The sequence below is a fragment of the Coturnix japonica genome, chromosome 6 (assembly GCF_001577835.2).
Source record: "Coturnix japonica isolate 7356 chromosome 6, Coturnix japonica 2.1, whole genome shotgun sequence".
Taxonomy (NCBI): domain Eukaryota; kingdom Metazoa; phylum Chordata; class Aves; order Galliformes; family Phasianidae; genus Coturnix; species Coturnix japonica.
In genome coordinates, this window is record NC_029521.1 from 31257838 (window position 1) to 31281421 (window position 23584).

General features: G+C 41.4%; 1 protein-coding gene across 5 annotated transcripts in view; it reads left to right on the forward strand.

Moving 5' to 3' along the window:
- INPP5A (inositol polyphosphate-5-phosphatase A) overlaps positions 1-23584 on the forward strand; it is a 182254-nt gene that overhangs the window by 148218 nt on the left and 10452 nt on the right. For all 5 annotated transcript variants that reach the window (XM_015867550.2, XM_015867545.2, XM_015867546.2 and 2 more), the window contains one exon: positions 12449-12522. In XM_015867550.2, coding sequence (XP_015723036.1) covers positions 12449-12522 — 74 coding nt within the window. The remainder of the gene's footprint in view (positions 1-12448; positions 12523-23584) is intronic.

A 23584-nucleotide genomic window follows, 5' to 3' on the forward strand; every position in this document is an offset into this window, starting at 1 on the left:
GCCTCTGTCCTCTTGCATATTTCTTCAGATATACTGGTTCTTGACTGGTTCTTGACTGGTTCTTTACTGTGCACTTCCTGAAAACTTATGAAAAGCCTTTAATGCAAAACAGCACTGAAAATACCTATGTCTTCTGAGTATTTGGAGTGAGTAAATGAAGGAATAATGGAATGTGTGAATAAATGGAATAGAAAGCTCAAACCCTGCAGCAGACTGGCACTGTTGAGGCAGTCACATAGGGCTTACTAACAAAAAGCAGACAGGGAGCACTAACCTTTTGATGTGTAATGAGGTGTACATTCTTTCTGTACAGAATGTTTTTTTGTCATCTTCAAGGTTATTTTACTTGAAAATGGGGCCACTTCACTTTGGAAAATATCTGCATGGCTGCTTGTAGTATTGTCAATTTCATCAAAGGTTCCCAGGAATTATGTATCTAAAGGAAAAACATGAGGCATCCAGAATAGAAAGAACAACGTTAAGCGCAGACAGTGTGCTGATCAGGAACGTACCTGCCACACGTGGGAGCTTTAATGTGGATCTCGTTGGCCTGACGTTCTGTTTGTGCCAACTGGCCTACCTTCACTGATTCCATAACTGAGCTCCTTGTTGCATATCTGCCTACTAATGGCATTCACATATTGAATATTCTGAGCTATACCAGAAGGGCAGGCAATGCCAAACAAGCAAAGCCTTCAGAAAACCCAGTGTTTTGTGGAGTCTGTGTTTGTCAAAGTAGTCTGTGCAGGCTGACAAGTTAACCAAGATTCTCCATCCTTTCCCAGGTTGCCTGAATTTTATCTTCCTTCCACACACCCAAAATGAAAGATGACACAAGATTAAGCTTTTGCGTCTCAGCTCTTTGAGGGTCCCCCACCTCTGGTGTTTGCAGGCCTGTACCAGTTCACAGTACGCACACTGGCAGTGCATGGTGCTGTTTTGTGTAGCAATGGGATATACGCAGCACCCTTGACTCCCTGTCTCTCTCTTTTTGTACCTGCAGCGTATCTTCTTGCTGCTCATAGAGAAGCAGGTTGTTTGGAGGGCTTTCTGTGGAGATACAGAGCAAGGAAGACAGCTGAAGAAGCCCTTTTACTCACCCTCTCTGATTACAAGTTTACTTACACCTCGATAGTTAATTCCTTATGAAAGTTAGAGTTCTTACTCATATCCTGGAGTCAGAACAGTTGATTGAGATGGACTTACTGAGAAAATGATGTTCCTTATTTAAGCACTTGTTGATGTCCATGCTACTTAGTGGGACTGCTGTCCCCACTTAAAACTCATCTTTCAGCTGCGGCATGTAATCACCACAGAAAATATCTGGAAATATATAGGAAAGATATGTTGGAAACACAGCTACTGTCAGAAAACTTTGTTGTTTTTTTCCCCCTTGTAATTTTAGGAGGTGAAAACATCACTGGGAAATGCATAACAACTGCGTTTTTTAAGTGACAGAGTAGCTTTTAATACAAAGTAGTAACACTAATCGCAGTTTCTGGTTCCATAGTTATAAATGTATTCTTTTCCTCTATGTTTGTTACTATTACTATCTTGTAGCATTCTTTTAAACAATTCAAAATGTTTGTAATTTTGATTTTGCTGCCATTTGCCACATCCTCAGCGGCATTTCAGATGGTTGCTGGTTGGCTTTACGTACACAAATGCAGTGTGGAAAGGCATAAGCAGAATCCCACTTAAGCACATTCTCTTTCTAAATCAGCGGTCATTTCATTCATGCATCAAGAAGGGGGAAATCTTGCAGATCAAACATGGAAGGAAAAGATAAACGATATAATGAGCCATTGGAGATAATCTAATCTTCATGGTCTAGTTAAACACACGGCACCATGATCACTAAAAACAAACTACCTATCTAAAAGGATAAATGTCTCTGTGCCGAATTCAACCCAAAAAATCCATCGCATCCTTCATCAACCGCCGGTCTTGTACCAGCCTGACAGAAATTTAATTCAAGCTGGCTCCTGAAAATAATTATTGCATTATGGGAGCAGTAATCATTATTTAGAACATGATTAAATATGTCCATGCCTATTGACTTTTTCTATGATTTATAGCTTTGTTTAGTCGATATTCCCATCGAAATTGTATAATTAATTATAAGTGGGGCTGTCAGGTCTACAGGATGGAGTGCCCTGATGAGTATTTGGGAAGATTAAATTTTCCTTAGCTGTACCAATGCAGGGCTTGGGAATTTTCACAGCACTGTGGCTGTTGGATAAAGATGTTTTCTGTGTGTTTAGCAACTGCTTTAGCTCAAAATCCATTGATTTTTCTCTTTTTTTTTTAATTTTTTCTATCACTGTGGTGTCTCTTCAGTAACAGCGGAATGTTTAGAGATGTGACAAGAGCTGACTAATATTTATTATCAACAGGCTACTTTATCATTGTCCATACACAGTTATTCCTTCTTTTATACATTGTAATCCACAATCTTAAGTTGTATTTACGAAAATGAATATTTTTATGAAAAATCTGGTATAGGTATAAATTATCTGTTCAACAGAAATTCCATTCGAAACTCATGCAGTCATCTGTGAGGTCTATTTTTTCCAGATATATCTGTAGCTTATTCCGAAGCTATCTTAGCAATTATCTTTATTTATTACCTGAAAGCACAATGATTGTTCTGTATCATTTTATTTCAAATATTATTGCCTGTGAGTTGTGGCCAAAGAAGTAAGTCTTACCTGACCTGGGCTGGTTGCTTATACCTTTCAGGAGGCAGCAGATCCCAGCTGGGAGCAGTGCCCATATCCATGCCACAACTGTTCTGCATTCCCATTCCTCACCCCCAACGAAGGAGCATGAGGAGCTCCAATACATGGGAGGACATGGGGAGTGCCCAAGCTTTCTGCATAGGCACCCTGTGGTTTTGCAGGGCTTTTCACTATCTCTGGCCTTGTGCTGACCCAGCAGTACGTCATTCTCACAAGACTGGAGTGTAGTTTTGGATTTGCCCACTCTCAAGTGAACAAAGTTAACATACTGATGGCTCCAGGAAAGTAGCAACATGAAGGGAGTTCTCAAATAAATCTACATTATTACCATGTTTTTTTTTCAAATTCCTTAATCACTGGCTATAAATCAAGATTTCAAGAGTTGCCTTCAATCCCCTGTGATTCTGTGAGTTAAATGTCGTGTCTTCAGTAGTTAGTTAAATAAATACTGAGTAAGAACTTAAAACCTCATAATGGCTGCAGGAAAACAAATCATTAGGAATCATTTTATAGTCTTTAATCACAATCAGAAATGAGAAATGGGTAGTACATTCATATGTTTCATTATAACATATTAAAGAATCAACCTAGATGGAAACTACCATATTTTCCTTGAGATTTTGATCATTACTTGGCATTGAAAGTGATCAATTAATTTATTTTCTTGAGAGTAAGACTGGGTGTTATTTCCACTGAAGTCACAATCTGCTTTGTCTATTGATGTTCATGGAACCTTTATACGTTCATGGATCCTTAATTACATAGCTGTGCTTACGCTGATATTCGCTGCTTCCTTCTTGCTCCTGGGCAGGTGGCCTGTTCTCTGCTGATGGCTTCAGCTCTGACAGGGATGCCTGCCTTGGCAGTCCATGATGCCAGCTGCTTCCCTGCCTCTGCTGCCTGGAGGTGCAAGAAGTCAGTCTGAAGCTGCCCATGGTCCTGTATCTCCTGAGTAGTCAGGCAGTTCAGGGGACGGTGTTGTTCATACCAGCATTAGTTCCAAAACAGATTAAAATCATAGATTCATAGATTCAAGGTAATTGTGCAGGAAAGCACAGTGATCTCCAGACTACATATATAGAAGTGGTTCCACTTCTTACCTTATTTGTTGTTATGATGAGAGGGAGAAAAAAGAAAAAGAAAAAAAGAAAAAAAAAAAAGCAAAGGGTTTCACATTGTTATTGTTGGTCAGATACCCTTCAGTAATCCTGAAGAGTAAATTTCTATGGTCAGCACCATCTTTATTCAGTGTCTGCGCTCTGAACAACATAATCAGTCTTTGTGGGTAGATTCCTTTTATTCTGTGTGTCTGTTTAGTTTTGACTGATATGATATGGGAAGAAAATTGCAATGTGCAACGAAAATGGATTGAGTTATAAAGGTCTTGTTCTCCCTATGCCAAGTAATGATTTAAAGTGATCTGTTATTATGCTAATTAGCTTAGGGGTGTTTTTGCAAACATTTGAGGCAAACATTCTTTTAGATGATGAGTAATTTCTTTGTGTGTTTTTATTTTAATATTCTTGAGAGATCTGAAAGGATATGGGCGTTGAGAAGAAAAGGTTAGTCCATGAGGGACCTTTATTAAGCTTTTTGTAGGGATATGTGTGCTCATGAAGGTTAAGGATCTGGCATCACTGAAAATGTATTAATCAACAGACAAGATATAGCACAATGCACTCTTCCCAATGGCCTTGGCTCTGACCCTTTTAAAGATAATGGGAATACTGTCCACTAAGAACTAGATTAGGACGATCAAGTGCATTTCATCAGGGTTTGACTTGAACCATGATCCCAGAGGTGAAAAGGCAGAGGTTTATCCACTGAGCCAGCCAGCCCCTGTCCAGATAAAATCTTGAATATGATGTATAAGGGCAAATTAGGATAAAGAAAGGAAATTGATTGCTTAGGATCGTTGTTCCCTAGGACTGATCATAAGGAAATCCTAAGCATCCTGGAACTGCTTCTTTTATTTAAGTAATCTGAGGTGCCTGATTTTCATGAAAATAACGCTCTCTTCCTTTACTCAAAAAGCAGTATTCCTGCGCTTGTAATTGCGTTTGCTCAAGGTAGTGCTCAGTTGATGCACAAATTGAATGCACAACAGAGAGACTGGGAATAGCATGTGTGCATTCTTCTTACTAACAAATATACATGTAAATCCAGACTACAAGCTTGAGTCAGACTAGATGTGCTGGGTTGACTGTCTGGGGTTCCCACCACCTACCCTGGTCATGACCAGTGCCTCCACTCAGACAGAGCTTCTAAAGGAAGAAGCATCTGTGCAGACTGTGGTCTGTGGGAAGTGTCTGGACCTTTCTCCTGGAGCAGAGGTGAGTGGCAAACTCGCCTGTGTAAGATGTGCCCAGGTGGAGGACCTCCTGTGACAGCTGACTGACCTGCAGGAGACAGTCAGAAAGCTGTGTGCTATCTGGGAAGCAGAGACAGAGTGAGTCAGAAAGACTTAATTCCATCCTGTATTGAATCCATAGTCCAGGGTCAAACAGCCCCGAGCTCCACACGCGGCATATCCAGCTGGAGGGGAAACAAAAGTGATGAGAAGTCACTGACGCAAATTGCTACAAAAAATGACTAACAAGAGGAAAAAGCCTGCCTCAAAGCCTGAGGTGCCTCTGCAGAACCACTTCACAGTTCTGCAGACTGAGAAGGAAAAAGAAACAACAATGGGTAAACTGAACTCTGAGCTGAGTAAGGCAGCCAGTCCTGCTCCCCACTGCATGACAACTGCGGCAGCTTAGAAGAAGCAACAGGCGATAGCGGTGATTCCCTCCTGAGGGGCACAGAGGCACCCACTTGTCACCCTGGACTGCTGTCTAGAGATGGGGACATCTAGAGAACATCTCCTTCAGGCCCAGGAGCAGTGCATCGTATAAAAGGAAGGCAGGCAGAATGCTGGGATCAGCAAGGAGCTCCTGGACTTACTGAAGCTCAAAAAGAGAGTCTATAGGGAGTGGAAGCAGGAGGAGACTACCTGGGAGGACTGTGAAGAAGTTGCCTGAGCGGCCAGGGATCAGGTTAAGAAAGCTAAAATCCAGACAGAAGTAAATCTAGACAGGGGCATAAAGGGGAACAAGAAGAAATTGTACTGATGAGGATGATGAGGATGTGGACCCTCTCCAGAAGGAAGCTGGAGACTTGGTTATGAGGAATACGGAGTAAGCTAAGGTGCTCAGTGACTTCTTTGCCTCAGTCTGCACTGACAGGGGCTCTACCACACCGCCCAATTTGTAGAAAGCAATGGTAACAACTGGGAGAAAGTAGATCTGCCTGCTGTAAGGTAAGATCAGGTTTGAGACCATCTAAAGAACCTGAAGGTGCACAAGTCATAAAGTCATAGAATGGCTTGGGTTGGAAGGGACCCCGATGATCACAGAGTTCCAACTCCCCTGCCACAGGCGGAGACACCAACCTCCACTTAAGTCCATGGGACCAATGAGATCTGTCTGTGGTTTTGAGGAACTGGCAGATGAAGTTGCCAAGTCACTATTTATCATATTTGGAATGTCATGCAGTCCGGTGGAGTTCCTACTGTTTGGAAAAGGGGAAATAACCTCCATTTCCAAGAAGGGGAAAAAGAAGATCCAGGGAACTACAGACCAGTCAGTCTCACTTCTCTGCCTGGCAAGATCATAGAGCAGATCCTCCTGAAGGCCCTACTGATGCACATGGAAAATAAAGAAGTGACTGGTGGTAACCAACATGGCTGCAGCAAGGGTGAGCCATGCCTGACATGGTAGAGTCGTGGCCTTTTATGATGGAGTTACAGTGTCAGCCACAATGTCTGCAGGCAGCAGGTGACCAGACAGAGCTTCGTACGCTGGGGCTCTTCCTCAGGGCTGCAGAGGAGGCTGAGCAGTGTTGTATGGGAAACTGTTAATCACAGCCTGAACCTCTGATTAACCATCTGAGGCAACTGACGGTCAACTGTGGGAGCACAGGTGAAGGTAATTCAGCTGTGCTCCCTGAAGGGGTGGAGCTTGACTCCACCTCCCCTAGACCCCATTTAAGGGCTAACCACAACAACTGCATCTCTTTCTGGAGATCGCTTCTGTGAGGAGCTTTTGTGGCAAGCCTCAACGTTGGCGAGCATCCATCTCAACTGTGAGTCTTTTCTTATATACCCCCTGGGTATCCATTCACTTTGTAATTACAACTATACAGATGTGTACACCACACAGCTGGTGGGACAGGAGCTCCCAGGCTGCGGATGGCACTGCACATATCCCAGGACCAGCAGGTCACTAAAGGTCTTGCAGAGTGAGAAGTGCTGCATGGTGAGGGCTACTTGGACTGCATGTTCCAGAGCCTTTTCTACTCTTCAGCCCCGTGTCCCAGGCACATCCCCTGCAGAGCCCAGTGCCCGGCCTGGCACTGGGCACCATATGGAGAAGGCACTGTCAGGCCATGTAGTTCTCCATCAGGATGGCTCTGGTGCACAGCAGTGTGACAGCAACCACCCCTGCCAGGCCCTGTGGGACCCTGATTTTAAGGGCAGTATAAAATCAGACCAGAGCACAGTTGTGTGTAACGTTGTCTGAGATAGGTGGGAGGGATCTGTGTTTTCCAGGCTCTAGTTCATATATCAATCTATTGCTGAATCAGGCTTTAAGTATTTTTCTCAACTGGAAAGCCAAATTAAATTATTGCATTTCCAAAATCTTTCAAAAGAAGAGGGCTCTGTAGGAGACTGGTGAAGGAGTTTACAGTGACTGGTGCCCATATATTTTAATTCTCTGAGGCCATTTCTGTATGCTTATCTCTTTTTCTTGGTCTGAAACTTCATTTTCCTTTCACAGCTGTGAATTCTCTGGTGAGCCCTGCAGATGGGTTTGATAAATGCTGCTAATATCACCTTCTGATCTAACAATGCTCTGACTTTGGTCTGTAGGTCTTGATGAGTAATTGCTATTGTTCTACTCCAATGACTGAATTAAGATGCCCTGCTTTAAAGGGTTCATACTTGTGTGGTTTTAGCCAAGGTGGCCCACTGCGGTACACGGATAGACATCAACCATTCCTGAGCTCTGTGTGGTTTTAAACTGAAGCATGCAAAATTACTTTGATTTCTACACCAACTAAACTCTGTTATAATCCTTTGGTTATTGTAAAGCAGAATAATATCCAAATTTAGTGTTGCAGATAAATGTTATCTTCAGCTAAAACTCACGCTGCTTCCCACACACAGCCCCAGCAGGTACAGGGACTGTGGGCTCCAGGGAGTAAGTGAATGTTCCGTGATGGTGCTTGTTGACAAGAAAGGAGGGAAAGAACAAAACTTTTCAGCAGTCTTTACAAGCAGATGGAAAAACAGCACAGTGATAGATGGTGCAGCTGATATAGGCAACAGCCGTCAGGGTTGCTAATTCTCTAACAAAATAGCAAATACTCTTCAGTGCAGTTGCAGTCATTCTGTAATTCTGCACAAAGAACTTCATGGATAGCAAGTCATTTCCCATTTGAGTCAGCAGGAGCTTGCATGTAGAAGCTATCTGAAGAATTTGGCTCATAAAGTGTGCAGAACAGAAGTATAGAATTTCAAACTGCAAAATCCCATTGATAAATTTAATCTGTTTTTTAAACAATATTCTGCCCTGCAATTTTTTTTTCTCGCAGTCACAGCCAATGGGTGTGTTCTGTGTGCATTCATAATCCCACTGCTTGGCTGTACTCACCCAGGTGTACGGTCGCGGTCTCATGGGGTACAAGCTGTCTATAGACTTATTACTTACATGTATGGATGACATTCTCATTTGGGAGATGTTAATCTGATTTAACTCACAGACACAACATTTAACTTGTAGGATTGCAGGGGATACTTTCTGCACATTGTAGATCAAGCGTATTTGCGTATGTAGTGGAAATGCAAAGTCATGACCTGAAGCAGTGATGGAGCACCTGGTGGAAGGCAGGGCCAGCCCAGGGGAGCCCAGGTGTAAGCAATGCAGCTGAGTGACAGGAAGGGCTGGAGCCGGGATCCTCCCCTTCCAGACCTCACATAAGGGCTGGCAGTGGAGGTGAGGGCATCTTACTGGAGATCGCTGTGTATCTGAGGGCTTCTAAAGGTACACACATTTTCTTTCTGTTTTTATGTGTCCGTGGCTGCTGCGTTGGGGCTTTTGCTGCAGCCAAAGACTTTGCCACCCTGATACTATCGCTGTACATTCTGTCACATTATAGCATTACAACATAGTATCAGCAACCTAGTGCTTCAAGCAGCCTTTACACGATCCTTGTTATTGTTTACATACAAGAACATAAGTGAAATTGCTTTTTTGGGGGGCAGAAAAAGTTTTCTGACCTGTCTGTGACACATACTTCTGGAATTAACTTCTAGCCACAGCGCTTACAAATTTCTGTGTAGTTGCTAAAATTATCCCAGAATATTGTGTGGTGTGTTCAAGGTTTGCTTCTCAAAGATGAGCTTGTAATGAGTAAATTACATGGAACAATATATTGATTTTTGGCTTTAAGCTGAATTTCTATGTCATTTCTAAGTCATTTAGAGTGAACTGATGTATTCCTGTTTACTGTTACAGCAATAATATTATTCACAATGCTGAGTAATGTACAATATGTAAAGAAGTGAGAAGTTTGTGCTGTAAATATCCATTAATACAATATGCTCAGGGTAATTTCTTAAAAGATGGTGGTGTATGCTTCAAAACTCAGGATGCTGCCTTATGAAATTCTGACTGCTTTTCTGTATCACACCACAAAACCACGACAGTTGCATATATTAATTTTCATAGATTGCCTGTAGTGCTAAGGGGCTCCAGACGTCCCTGTAGCTGCCATAAAGCAAATATAAGGAGATGGTGCCTGTAACAAGTCCTGCTCTTTCTCTTACTAACTTGGGCTGGGAAGGAAAGTAGCATCCATAACTGTGGTAAGGCCAAGTTTTTTTTCACCAGTAATCTTACATTTTGAGACCATGGTCTTGAATGAGATCCAAGGTGATTTTAAGGCGAATACCAAAAAAGTGATGGCTGGAGCATGCCCCAGAAATGAATGGGAGTTTTCTTAAAATGTACAACTCAGATTTTCATTATTTCTTGCCTTAGCCTCCCCCACAATCTGTGGTGGTGCGAGGTAAATAAAGAACAACTCTGAAGTGATTTCTCATTGCAGCATCCTGAACACACAAGGAACTTGCCCATTTCCCTTCATGAGAATTATCAGTTATCTCTGTGTAGTTTGTGGATGTGTTTGTACAGATGGTCACAGATAGCATAACTTAGTCAGTTAATACCTGGGAAGGGATAAATGCTTTGTTGAAATTAAGTAATAATTCATATATAGCAAGAAATGTAAAAAATGTCCAAATAATCCTCTCCAGTCACAAGATGTATCTGCTTTATGTGTGAGGATGCATTGCCACCAAAGGACAGCGTTCCCCATGCGTGTGCCTCTGGGCACAGTTGGGTTTAGATACTCAGCTTTGTCATTGCTGGTTCAGTCATTACCTTTTACCTGGGAAGACTCAGGGACCTGATGAGTGCAGCACACAATACGGTCTTGTTCCTTTTATCTGTTCACTCTGTCACCAGTGTCCACAGCTCATCTGTGTAGCACAGCACAACTAAACGAGAACTACAGCAAATGGACACATCAGGAACTTTCTGGATGGTGATACATGTCTGAACACATGGTCCTCTGAATGCTGGCCTTCATTTGATGTGCAAATACAATTGTAGCAAAAACAGTATGAATGTTTAAAGCTTTGAAAGTGTGAATTGGCATGAGAGGACAATGCTTGTATTTTAACATCTCTAGCCCTTGGAATTCTCCTGAGTAGTTTATATGATTGTGTTCTGTGGATCATTGTTCTTCTATTCAGTTCTTGCCATTTTTACGCTTCAGAAATAGCCTTCTTTTTCCTGGTGCTTCCACTTTCCTGCTCTGATTGTTTTACTTGGAAGAAGCAGGAAAAATGTATTGGTATTAATAGCCTTGTGCTACAAATGACAGGTTTTACTGCTTGGTAGATTATTTTTATTTTTCCTGTGCCAGGGTCATGTTGGGCAGATCATTAAACAAGTGGGGGAATGTGGAATAGAAGGATATTAACACTTGTTTTCACTGCCAGCTTGTATGTATGTGTAGTTGCTACACCTCTATCTGTTCAGACTTAAGTAAAGGATTGCAATCTGGAAGCATGCATGAGGGATCATTTTTTCCTTAAGTGTGTTGAGATTACTTCGTAAAGTAGTAGCTGAACCATCCCAGCCTTTTTAAGGTAGAATACATTTCTAGATAGACAGGTACATAAGGTACAAGTTTCCAGGTACTTTATAGTATTTACCCAAACTCTTAAGCAGTTGGGTTTGACAGGTGTTCAAATATATACAAATGAGTTACATTTATTTGTATTCAAAGTCTTTGCCGGCATTCCATCCCAGGGCCTACTGTCAGATGCAATAAAATAGGGGAAGTTTCCCATTATTTTGTACCCACGTGTATAAGTGTGTATGTGAAACAACACAGTAACTAGAAATGGAAGAACCCGGGTGGGCCATGGTGAGGCAGCTAATCAGCAGTGCAGGTGGTTCAGGTAGCTGCCCTTCACACAGATAATTAATGTGTACAAGTAGCTGCTAATTGCACGTTTCAGGAATGATTTATGAGGTGGCAGAGGGGAAAGAGGGACACAATCTAATTTCTTAGGGAACCTCTGCTATTCATACAACGGTATCAGCACAGCTGTGAGATGGGACGTGATTAATGAACAGTGGACAAACACGCCCCATCATACAGGATACTATTTGGATGACATGCTTGTCAAAATAGAAAGTGACACTTGGAACGATGGCAGTAACGCTGCAGATGATGAGCTTTTTGTTTTTTAACTCTCTTATTCATTCGGACATCAGACTTCCCACCAGCCATGGCTCTGAAATAAGGTCACTTGTGTTCATCAGAACAGTTAATGGTTTAGCACAGACTGTTATCATTGACTTGTTATGAGTGGGTTCATGTTTATGAACAAAAGGCTACAGACATTTATTTTCTGTCATGGTCGAGGGACAAGAGATTTGGCAAAGGACTAATATTTATACTGGATCTTAACTCTGAGCTTATGAACATGTCTGCTAAATATCTGCTTCCAGCTCTGCATCTTGCCTGCTTCCTGAGAACACATTTTACCTGTTGTCACGTTTCCTTTTTTTCTGCTATCTGACTTGCACCACCCAGAATTAGTGTACAAAAATGCTGCTTGTCTTTGCTTAGGAAGAGTGATTTGTACATCCTCGTGTTTGTTGTACCTTCTTATCTGAGCTGAAGATAATATAAAGTAATGTGATACTCTTGCAGGCATTTTTGCGGGCTGATTAGCATATCAGTTTGCTGCACTCTTTTAATGGTAGCTGGGTTTATCTCTGGAAAGATTGCTAATATTCTTATTTCTACTTTGCCATCTTGGCACGCTAAGTGCACGTAGAAGGCACTGATGTCAAGAGGCAGCGTTATGTGTCTGACTGGGATGAATGTTTGGTACACTTTTCTCAATTTTCTACATCTCAAAATAGAATTCAGTGCTTTGCGCTAAGTTTTGAAAACTGTTATCTGAGGAACGCAGCTCAAGCTCTATTGTCAGTCTCTTCTTATTTTGTTTTATATAATGTCATGTTTTTAGATTGCTTCGGTTCAACATTAAAGAGTGAATGCATTGTTTCTATCTTTCATAGCTTTTAGAATTCGACAGAGAGCTGTCGGTCTTTAAGGACAGATTGTATGAACTGGACATTTCATTTCCTCCCAGGTAAGATTCACATATAATCCATCTACTTAACTAGCGAGCTGGTGAAAGCATAACTGTTAACAGCACTGTAGGTTAACTGTGAGTGTTCCTGTATGTACTGTAGAAGTGATAATGAGCTTCGTTCCATTTGTAAATGTATACAGTCTTCCTGCATCCCCTCAATTACTACGTAAACAGTGCTCAGTGGCTCATAGTTTGGATTGAGCTGATGTTGTCTTTTACAGCTGCTTTTAACATAGACCTTACTTGATACTGTGCTAAGAGAAGAGTAACTTCTAGAGCCAAATGGCCTGTTGAGGTACTTGGTTGCAGCCACGAGAGTCTTTGCCACCAGTTGTTGACAACTGGATAGCAAGTGGTGCTCACTGGAAATAGCTGAAGAGCTGGAGTTGCATAACTTACTGCTGTTGCTCACGATGGGCTCCAGGAGTAGCAGGAAAGAAGGCAGGAACTTAGATTCCGTTTTTTCAGTTTCAGTAAACAAGTTGTAGAATGACACAGATGTAGAACTTAGGAGAATTTTGCTTTTTTTTTTGTATGTCCATGTATTTTAACTTGGTGTACACCTGATGAACTTTAGCTATGAGTACACATGTATGGCTATCAAACAAAACCAAGACTTTGCAAATGGCAGTTCTCTCTGTGGAGAATGTTTAGGAAAATTGATACCTTTTAAAATACGTGTAGTCCCAGACTAAGTATGAAGAAGTCAAATCTTACAGTCATTTTTAAAGGGAAATAAATACCGTATTCATAAAGAATAAAATCATCTACAAGAAATGGCTGCAAAAGTAGATATATCAATTATATTCTTTCCATATACGTGTATGTATTTGTATATGAAATGTGATATTCTTAAACATCTGTTTTATTCTTTAGAAACAGACTGAAAGGTGCAATGTTTTGGCATACACCAGGAAAAAAATTTGAGAAGCTTCCCTTTTTGTTATCATAATCTCATTATTTTTCACTAGCCAGCTGTGATACTGAATTATATTGATCCCATGGGGCAATGGGAGTATGCATGGAGAGGTTACTGCTGCTCTAAATTGTTCATATTGATTGTGATAACAGAAGACCAGCAGTGTGTGTGTCGCTGACTGTATTTCATTCACTGTGTACTTGCTGGGGGTAAAAGGAAGTGAGGGGGAAAAAAGGTGTTCATTTTTTACCAGAAATTCTTTGACTGGATTTCACTAACTTCATCTTTTTCTGTAATGATGTTTAATTGCTTTCATTTTCTTTGTTTATTTTAGAGCAGTTTCAGTAGTGATGTGTGATGAAGGAAATGTATGATCTCAGTTCATATAAGTGAATGTACGTCTCAAAGTCCAGATGTCATTTCACTCTTAGGAAACCCCAAATTAAGCTTTTGGCCTCCAAGTGCAAATGACACAGCATGTGTAAGCAAACAGGCCGGGCAAGGCTGAGAGCACTCTTACTTAAGTTGTCTGTCTTACTTCTAGAGTTCTGTGTTAGTTGTGGACAGCTTTTGCTGCTTCCTATTTTGTCTGGGGGATGAGAGTTGGGTTTGGGTTTGTTTGGGTTTTTTCTGCTAGTTTATGGCTTTGCCGGCATTTGCTTTAGATTTTCTTCCTCAGAGTGGAGACAAAACAAACCAATAAACAAAAAACCAATACAGTAACGTGCAAGCAAAATGCAAATCCAGGCTGATCTCTCAGCTAAAACAAGGACAAGGTTTGGCAAGAAGACGTTACTGCATGAATGGCTTGCAGGTTCTTGAGGCCTTTCAGCCAGTGTGGTTCACTGTTGTTCTGCTCTAGAGCACGTCAGGAATTTGGTGTCTTTTATCTAAGTTGTACTCTTGGACTTTCAGTGAGATGATGTGAACGTTCAGCCAAACTCTAAATGTTTGAGAAGTTTTTTTTCACAAATACATCCAAATCTCATTAGAGATGTAATTTATTATTCTAGCGCATGGATTTCTTGCAAACTACAGCCAGTCTGTGAACAGTGCAGGATTGTCCTTGCAGCTGCTGAGGGCCATGTAGTGTGAGCCTGTGGGCAAAGGAGTTGAGCCTTCCTCCCCACATCCAGTCAGAGCTTACAAAATAAGAAATTACTTTGAATTGAAGCAGAGAACTGATAGAAATCTAATATGAGAATGTTGCTAAGAATATAAGCTGTAAATCCAGCAGGCTGTCCTCATGCACAGAACAGATCAGCTCTAGGGTGTTTCTTCTCACCCATCCCTCCTTGTGTTCCAGGCCATAAGACAAAGGCATCCTGCTTTCCAGTTTGTAACCCATGCACAGCCACTGGGGCAATGAGAAGTTGTGCCTGTGCAGAGTGCTGCAGAGTTGGATTCACTATTGCTATAGAGTTTCTGTAATCAGTGTCCTACTTCTGTTCGGGACGTAAATCACATTGATTTTTCTGGTAGAAATAATATGATTTATTTTTATTTCTGTTGAAATAATTACCCCTATCTGCTATTGACTGTAAATTCTAATCTTTTAAATGGGCAAAAAGCTGCATGTTTTAATTTGTAACTTAGAACCCAGAAGGAAAGGAGCAATACAGCCTGCATTTTTAGCTTAGTTTTCCATCTGATTCCCCTGCATTTTTTCCTCACCTTTTCTTCCAAGACAAAGAAATATCCGTAGCTTCTCATTACTTGCCATTTTATTTACTCTTTGTAAATATAAGCTTTATAAATAGGATATTTGTCATATATCCAGTCATATTGCATTTTATATCTTTAACCAAAGGAGGATATGAAAAGTACTGTATGCTTAGAAACTACTTTAAACTTCCTGGAATTCTTGGCAGCAAGGTGCATGATACATCAGTTTGTTGCATTTGCAGAACAACAGAAAAAGCCTTTTTCACTGAAAGAAGAGGCAGAGAAAGAGCTGAAGTCACTTTTTGTGTCAGGCCCATGTGTGTACTAAGTGAGTATTTGAATTTAGAAGGAAGCTGTGAACAATTGTAGTGATGGCCTTAAAGCAGTATTCCAGGGTTTGTTTTAGTTATAAGTCCATCTTAACTTTCGTAATAGGAAATGCTGAAATAGAAAAGCTAAAGCTTGGGATTTATGAAGTTGAGCAAAAGCTTAGGAGATGAAAAATTCCATTCTACCATTCTTTTTCTACTTTGTATTTCTCTTAGAATCCAGTGGTTGTTTGCGTACACTGCATTTCTTAATGCAGATATTAATTGTCTGAGCTGTGGTATGTTTTGAGTAACCTAAGTTATAGGAGCAGTTACAATTAACAAATTGGCTCTGCTGTTTTTTGATACATTATTATCAGTGTTGGAGTTGGGTTCTGTTCCTCACAGGTTCCTCTCAAGCATGTTTGAGATTCATTGTACACTTCAGAGAAATGGAGAACGTTGCATTGCTTTGAGTTGCAGCAAACTAAGCTGTAAGCTGTTCTTTCTCTGGGTTCTGCCATGAGGTTGTATTGATGCTCTACTGTCGGCCTGCTGTGCAGAGCTTTAGTCCTGAGTCCGTGCTACTTTTACAGTCAACTTCATCAGGGCCAAAACTTCAGCTTGAGAAGTTTTCCTGGTTTTATGTTCACTTCATTCCTAGAGCAGCACTACCCACCTTCCAGATACCTCCTGTATAAGCACAGCTAGGTGCAAACATGCTGTGTGTGCTGACCCCTGTGTACCTTGTTTCCTTGTGTAACGCTGAAGGTGGCATGGTGTCTTGGTTCTGATCTCCAGGCTCATGCTCTCTGGAGAGCTGGTTTGTCCACTGGTGGATGACCAGTCCCCTTTCTTCATAAGAGGGCCTTGTTTTGACTGAAAACCACTGGTTTTGCAGCATAAAAAGTAGCAAAATCCTAATTAAAACAATAAGAAAACTCTACTTCATGGTGCCAGGTGTTATGGAGAATGCCTTTCTCCAGAGGAATGCCTTGAGTTCAGTTAGCTCTGACCAGTGTTTGTGGTGAGAAGCACAGGCAGCGGATCCGATTCTGCATTCTCATACACTAGTCTCATTCCTCCTCCTTTCAGCAGCAGCATCAGGCACTGAGCACAGGGTTCTTTTACACTGCATTTCTCTGCCCCTACTCCTGAGTTTCAGCTGAAGCCACAATAGCTGGGATATACTTAATTTCTTTTAAATGAAATCACAGCATTTGGCTCTTTAGGTGAACTTTGTATAAACAAAGAGCACAGAGTGCAGGGCACAGCGTGAATGTTCCTGGGGACATGACTGAGGTGCAGCAGTAACTGTTCTAGGGCCTTAATGTGTTGGCAAACATTCTCTCTATTCCTCAATGTTAAGGAAACAGCCCTTCCATGAGCCTTTACAGGAGTGCAGAGTACAAGTTACTGCTCTCACTCAGTGGCTTTTAGGGGAGATAAGCAGTGAGGATGTGAGTGTTCCCAAGGCTAATGAGATGGAATGTGGATGAGGATTTTCAGAATTGCCATTTTGGGGGTTTTTTGTTTGTTTGTTTTTGTTTTTTAATAATCCACAGTTTGACTTTTTCTACCCCTTTAAAAAAGTAGTTTTCTTTAAAGTACTAAAGAAAATGGAAGTGGAATTTGTTTAATATTTACAAATAGACCAGTATTTTTAACTATACAGTAACTTTGATAGTACATGTAATGCGTAATTCTAGTAATACTTTGGAGGGGAATTATAATTAGAGTATATAATAACTGTAAACAAAATCTCTAGCTGCCCTGTCAGTGCTGTTAAGGCAACACAATACCTTCCTGAAAGTTAATATGCAAGTGGGTCTTCACAGGGTCTCAGCAGACCGTGTTAGTGAACCTCGGCTCCAGGAGCCTTTTCCCCATCTGCTTTGTGTATGGGGAGATTTCCAGTGCAACCTCTGAACTCTCCTACCAGTCATAGAGTCACAGGGTTGGAAAGGACCTACAAGGTCATCTAGTCCAACTGTCCCATTCCCATTACTACCACTAAGACACTAAACCATTCCTCATAGCACCCAGATGCCTCTTGAACATGGCAGTCACGGATCAAACACATTTCTGCAGGTGTGTTTGTGGAACTGAAAAAGAAAAGTTTTCTAGTCCAAAACTAGATTTTAGTTTCAGAGTACATGTCTGCTTGATGTTCTTTTAGTTCTTTTTCCTGCCTTGTGATGTTCAGGCATTGTCTGCTCAGAAACACCCAGAACTAAGCCCTGAACGCAGCCCTTGCAGCATCTGCTGTACTTTTACAGCTTTCAGTGGCCCCTGATCTGTTCAGCTTTGTGCTCCATAGCTCGACTTTTTTTTTTTCCTTTTGTTGCTCTTAAATTCAGAATTCTTCTGAATTCTCCGAGTATGAGCCTACCATCCCATGTAGGCTGTACATCACAAAGAGGCACATTTGTGATGCAGTGAATGAAATTCTGAAGAATAAATCTTGACCCGCCGGCTCAACCTGTGTGTGCTGAGGCTGCTGTGCCCCAGGTGGGCAGCCCCTGCCCAGGGGATCCCAGCACATTCCTGCATGTCACAGTCAGTATCACAGGAACTGCCAAGGGAGCAATGTCTGTAAGTGTAGCAGTTCCTCCCAGCCAGCAGGGAAAGCAACCGCTCAGTTTTTCGTCTCCTAGCCAAGAGATGAGCCTGTTCAAAGCCCATTCCTTCATCATTTCTCTGTCCTTGGAGTGAGAATAAGAACAGTAACAAACCACACTGCCTTCAGCCACGGCAAATCCTTACTCTGTCCTCCTGAAATCTGCTGAGAGCAAAGGTAAGCTGTAAAACGAGTCACAGCTTAATAAGAAATCACAGGCTGCATTTCAAGTTTGCTGCATTTCAAGTTTGCTGCCTTTATGCAGAACAGGGAGAGTCCTGCTAACAGAAAATCTTTCTGATGCTATCCATCCCTTCCTATATTTTGAGGCCTTTGCTTTAGATGGTGAATATTCATGTTTTCATCTCATTGCCTTTTGTAATCTAATGTCGCCCATAGCAACCTGAGCTGTCAGAGATGAAATACAATGCCCAATTTTGAACTGGGTGAGTGCTGTCAGTCATAGGTGGAACAGCCCGGCCGTGAGCAAACAGCAAGCCCAGCATGAGGCTGGAAAAGCGTTTGTAGTAGTCAGCAATCATTACATAAAGTGGTAGGTGTGAAAAAGGAAGAAACAACATCATGGTCAGTCTGTATACAGGTGGGCAATTGTTAACTTTATCACTGCTCTCCATTAATTATTATAATTATTCTTGTAGCTGTTGTATGGCAACGATAGGAACTGACTTTAGCAAGGGCTCACACCCACCTACAAGGTTTGCTTTCCGATAAGCCTGCATGCACAGTACTCTTAAGTATTAATCATTCTCTTAAAGTGGCTTGTTCTTGTTTGTTGTTGCATTAGGCTGTCATGTAATTTACTGGCTGGACATATGTTTGTGTCTTAGATATCCTCCTTATGATGTTTTCTTGCAGCAGACCCCCTGCTCTGACAATATCTTGGCTTTGTCACCTCTTGCCAGGAGAGGCTGAACTTCATCTACTCTTGGATTTGTGTTTCTTTCAGAATTCTCTTTGGCTCTTGTACTTAATTATTCCAGATTCCCATTTAGTCAATAATATATTTGTTTTTTATCTTTGTATTTTGTCCTGTGACCTTTTTATTCTAGTAGGTTGCACAGTGATATAAAGGTTTTTCTTGGTCTAGTCAGACAGGAGAATGAGCTGGTCAGTTCTGCAGGAAGCAGAGCTGTTCTTGAAGGCACTCACTTGTTCCTTCCCTTCAGAAGGGAGTCCGAAGAACAGTTCTGCCTTTCATACTGAACCTTCTTGGTGCCATTGTATGTATTCCAGATGTTCTCTTTTTGTGGGAAATGAGAAAGCAGGATCATGGTTCAGATTTTGATGGTCTCCTTTACTTACCAGTGTCCTCCCCAGTTGCCTTGTATGTATTCAAAACATACAAGAAAACAACTATGGGTGCAGAACTTGTGTAGCAAACAGGATTCCACTGCATACAACATGACCTGTGTGATGCTTCTGGGTCCTGTTTCCTTTGAGAAGGGAGCATTAGGCACCCAAATAGATGAACAGCTGTTAAACTGGTGGATGGTTTTTGTACTTGCTATATCATTTACTTTCATAGTGCATTATTTTTCTGCCAGTTGAGAAGTATTTGTGCATTTTTTGCCAAATAGAAATACTTCATATTCATTCATGAACAGTAAAACACCTTCCAGGTATCAGTTGGTTGTCTTAAGTTGTCAGAGGATCCCTTAGCCCCTGAGGGACAAATTGCCCCAGGACCTTGTGTAGCTGTCTGTGTTATTCTACCATATGAGAGCGGAGCACAGGAACTGCTGGAGGCTGAGAAGACAGCTGCCATTTACTCCAGATCAGTGATCATTTAACCTCTATAATGCTTTTCAGACAGCTCTTATCCCCATTTGTCTCTTCAGATTAAACCAGGGCAGCTCTCACTGTTACCCTCACTTAATTTCCAAACTAAAATACGATTATTTCTTTTAATTTGTGAGGAACTGGATTGAGTTGCCAGGTGTGCATTTCTTTGTTTTAAGGAATTGTGGCAAAGGAAAAAACAGAGGGAAATCGGTGATGTCAGAAAGCTTCAAGTGCTGAATATTACTGTGCCATGTTGAGCTGAGGATTGCAAACAGTGCTTCAGTGGAAGCACGGAGTAAGTTCTGTAAAGGTTATGGTCTTTGCTGTTAGCCAGGTCGTCGGTTTTAGTCTTTTTACCACTAATGCATCACGCTGAGGTCTGAAAGTACTACTGAAAAGCCTGGTCTTTTGGAACCTGAGCTCCTTCTTACCTGTTGCTAAGCTTTGTGTTAATTTTTGTCTTCTTTATTGGAATTTGAATAAGCATTGCAGAGAAGCAATACAGCCAAAGTCAGGCGAGTTCCTGGAGAAAACATTTAGCTAAGTCACAATCACATACGGTGACATCAGACTGTTCTGCTGGAATGAGCCCACACTGGGTTGTTTCCAACAGGCCAACATCATTCATCATTACGTGTATCCACTTGTAATAGTAAAGGTATTACAGACATTCAGCGGAGTACGGCATTGTTGCTATTAAAGCAGTAGAGCATGTTGCTCATTGTCCACTCACTGAGGTATTAATATTGCTGGATGATCCATTTTTGTTAGCCGGGCTTCTCTGTGGTGCTCTTCACTGAGCAGCCGAACTCCACATGTTGGTCACAATGAGCAGTGTGTCTTTCTGCCAGCCCTCCACGGGCTCAATGCCCCACAGAGGGCACTGAGACAACAGGTGGAGTGGAACCAGAAGCAGCTCGTGTTTGTGTCATCACTGTGCTTTAGCAGCACAGTGTTTGTAGGCAGTGCAGAGAGATTTCTCTGCGGGAGCAGGAGGAGACGTGCCCAGTTGTTTCTCACTGGAAAAGTGGCAAAGGAAGGAACTCTGGGTTTCTTTTTCCTTTTTACTGGAGAAGGTCCAGAGTGAGATGAACACAACAGGAATATTTGTTGAATCATATTCTTTACACGTATTACAGCGGCATGATTTTCCAAAGCAGCTCATTATCTGAAAAAAAGCAATGCACTCAACCTAAATCCATAAAACAAGATTCAGAGGAAAGCATTGTGTTGTTAACCTTCCTGCTTTGTGTTGAGCCTGGAGTTATGGCTTGGGTCCTGTTTACCCATTTTACCCTTTGCTACTGGATTGCCCTGGTGACCTCCCTTTTTATTGTCACCTTTGACTCTGATTGTTGGTTTCATCACCATGGTGTTAGTGTAGCATTTGCAAGTAGCAGCTGTTTAACACATTGTACTTAAACTACTATGTTTGCAGGACACTGTTTACCCTCCTGATTTGGCTTAAGTGAGATGCGTATCATGGGCAGTTAGCTCAGCAGAGCATCATGAAGGCTTATTAGTATTTTGGTACGTGTGAACAGTTAATTTAATTCAAACGCCGGTGTCTCTCATGGTTAAGCTTTAACTGTCTGCTCTTACGACGAGCATATGAAGATAAATTACATGGGGTCATTTGTTGGGAAAAGGCCTAGGGAACCCAAATCTCCCTTTCAGATTCAGGAAGATAAGAAGTGGTAATTTGATTTGGGGGTAGAAACCGATGGTCTGGCAGCAGACAACAATTAGCAATGGCAAATGCTGATTCTTAGATATCTGTCATACTTGGGTCAGATGACATTTTATTGAGATCTGGCCTTTGTACCAACACACACTGATGTTGAGATGGGACCTTGCCAGTTAAAAAAGTATATTTTCTATTTATATATATATATATATATATATATATATTTGGCCTTACAACTTTGAAAGAACTCAGAGCTTGAACTGGCAGTCTTACACAGTCCTTGTTCCTTGTAAAATCACCTCAGGTACCCTGAAAGTAGAGCAGAACTAAATGTAAATAAACTGTTTCCCGTTGAAAAGAGTTTGGTGTTCTTCACCTTTTGAAGTTCTCTCTCAATATCACATGTAAATAGACTGCAAGTTGAGAGTAGATTGAGCAAATGCAAGGACTCATCTCAGAATTCAGAAGTAAATCTCATCTCTTCTCATAAAGAGCTCCATTCTCATTAGCGCATTATGATTCCATCCCATCTCAATTTTTTTTCCATTTTGTATTAGAATCAATTCAGAGGACAGTTGGTCTTTAAGGAGGAGCCATTCTACACTCCCTGAAACACAATAACATCTGGCTAAATGTCTGCACGTAAATCTTGATGTAGGATGCATATCTTCTCAGGCTGGCCTTTAATTATACTATAGGAAAGTGCATCTCAGTGTGCTTTTTTCCCATTGCTTCCTAGTGGATGTTATCACACTTTCTACAGCACTACCAAAAATGTCTTTTCCATAGAAGACAGGATGCCTAAAGTGGCACCAAAATGCACTGCCAGCATCAGGGCACACTCACAGTGCTGAACTGGAAAGCAGAAGTGTTTGTGACAGACAGCTCTGATGGGTGGTAATGCTCCAAAGTGAGTTGTTTCCTGTTTGAAAATATTCTTCACCCATCTCAGCAACATTTTATCCTTTCCTGAATGAGAGCAGAGTTCACTAGAGGCATTTTTCCTGACTGGAAGTGCCATTTAAGGAGGCGTTTATAAACATGGTGTAGTTGGCTTGTGTTTTGAGGTAAGGCGCTGTTTGCTGACAGGATGGTTTATGATGTCAGCAGACTTTTCACCCTGCAGTAAGTATTTTTGTAAAGGCATCCAGTCATCTTTGACAGTACCTGCCAGCAGCAACAGTGAAATCATATTACTGACACTCTTCATGTTTTATTTGCACCAATGTGTGCCAAGTAGTTCTCATCCTTATTAAGTGTAGTGTCAGTAGCTCATTTGACACCCTGTTCCTAGTCATCAAAGTTAGTTTACAAATCCTTGAGATGTACAGTTAGGTTTTGACAACATTCAGTGTTATATTAATGATGCTGCTTTAATTAGTGCATAAATGTTTGTGAAATAAGGTGGAAAAATGTCCAGGAGTATCTTGAGAAAAAATAAATCCTGAAGATTGGAGACTGATGATCTAAGCCATGTGCATGGATGGTCCAGCTCCAGAACTGCCCATCTGTCCATCGCCAAGAACATAAGCAGTCAAAGGATACTTTGCGTAACTCTCTGCTGGCTGGTGTATATGGACAACGAGGAGATAATTTGGTTACTCACCGTTCTTTGGATGTAGCACAAGGTAGATGGTGACTGAAGGCAAAAGGCTAGAGAAAGGAAAAAAGGGAATTTCTTCCTACAGCTATGGGGCTGAATGAGCTGGTTCTTCCTTTTTTCTGCCACAGCTTTGATGGTCAGGACTGACAGTACTCATTGCTGGCAAGATGCTCTCAATTTGTGGTTATTTGATGTGGAGTCCTTAAAGTTATTTTTATCAAATCTATGTTATTCTTTATACAATTCATAGATCAGAAAACCTGCTTAATTACTAAATGAGTTTTTAACCAAGAACTGTGAGCTCCTTACCAGCCTGGAATGGTTGCGTGAAAAGGAGCTGGAGATATCAAAGAGAGCAAAGCTATAAGAATGTAGTTGGTAACAGACAATCCCACGTTGAATATCTTTTGGCAGTTGCATATTGAAAGATTAGTTCTCTTTGTTTTTTCTTTTT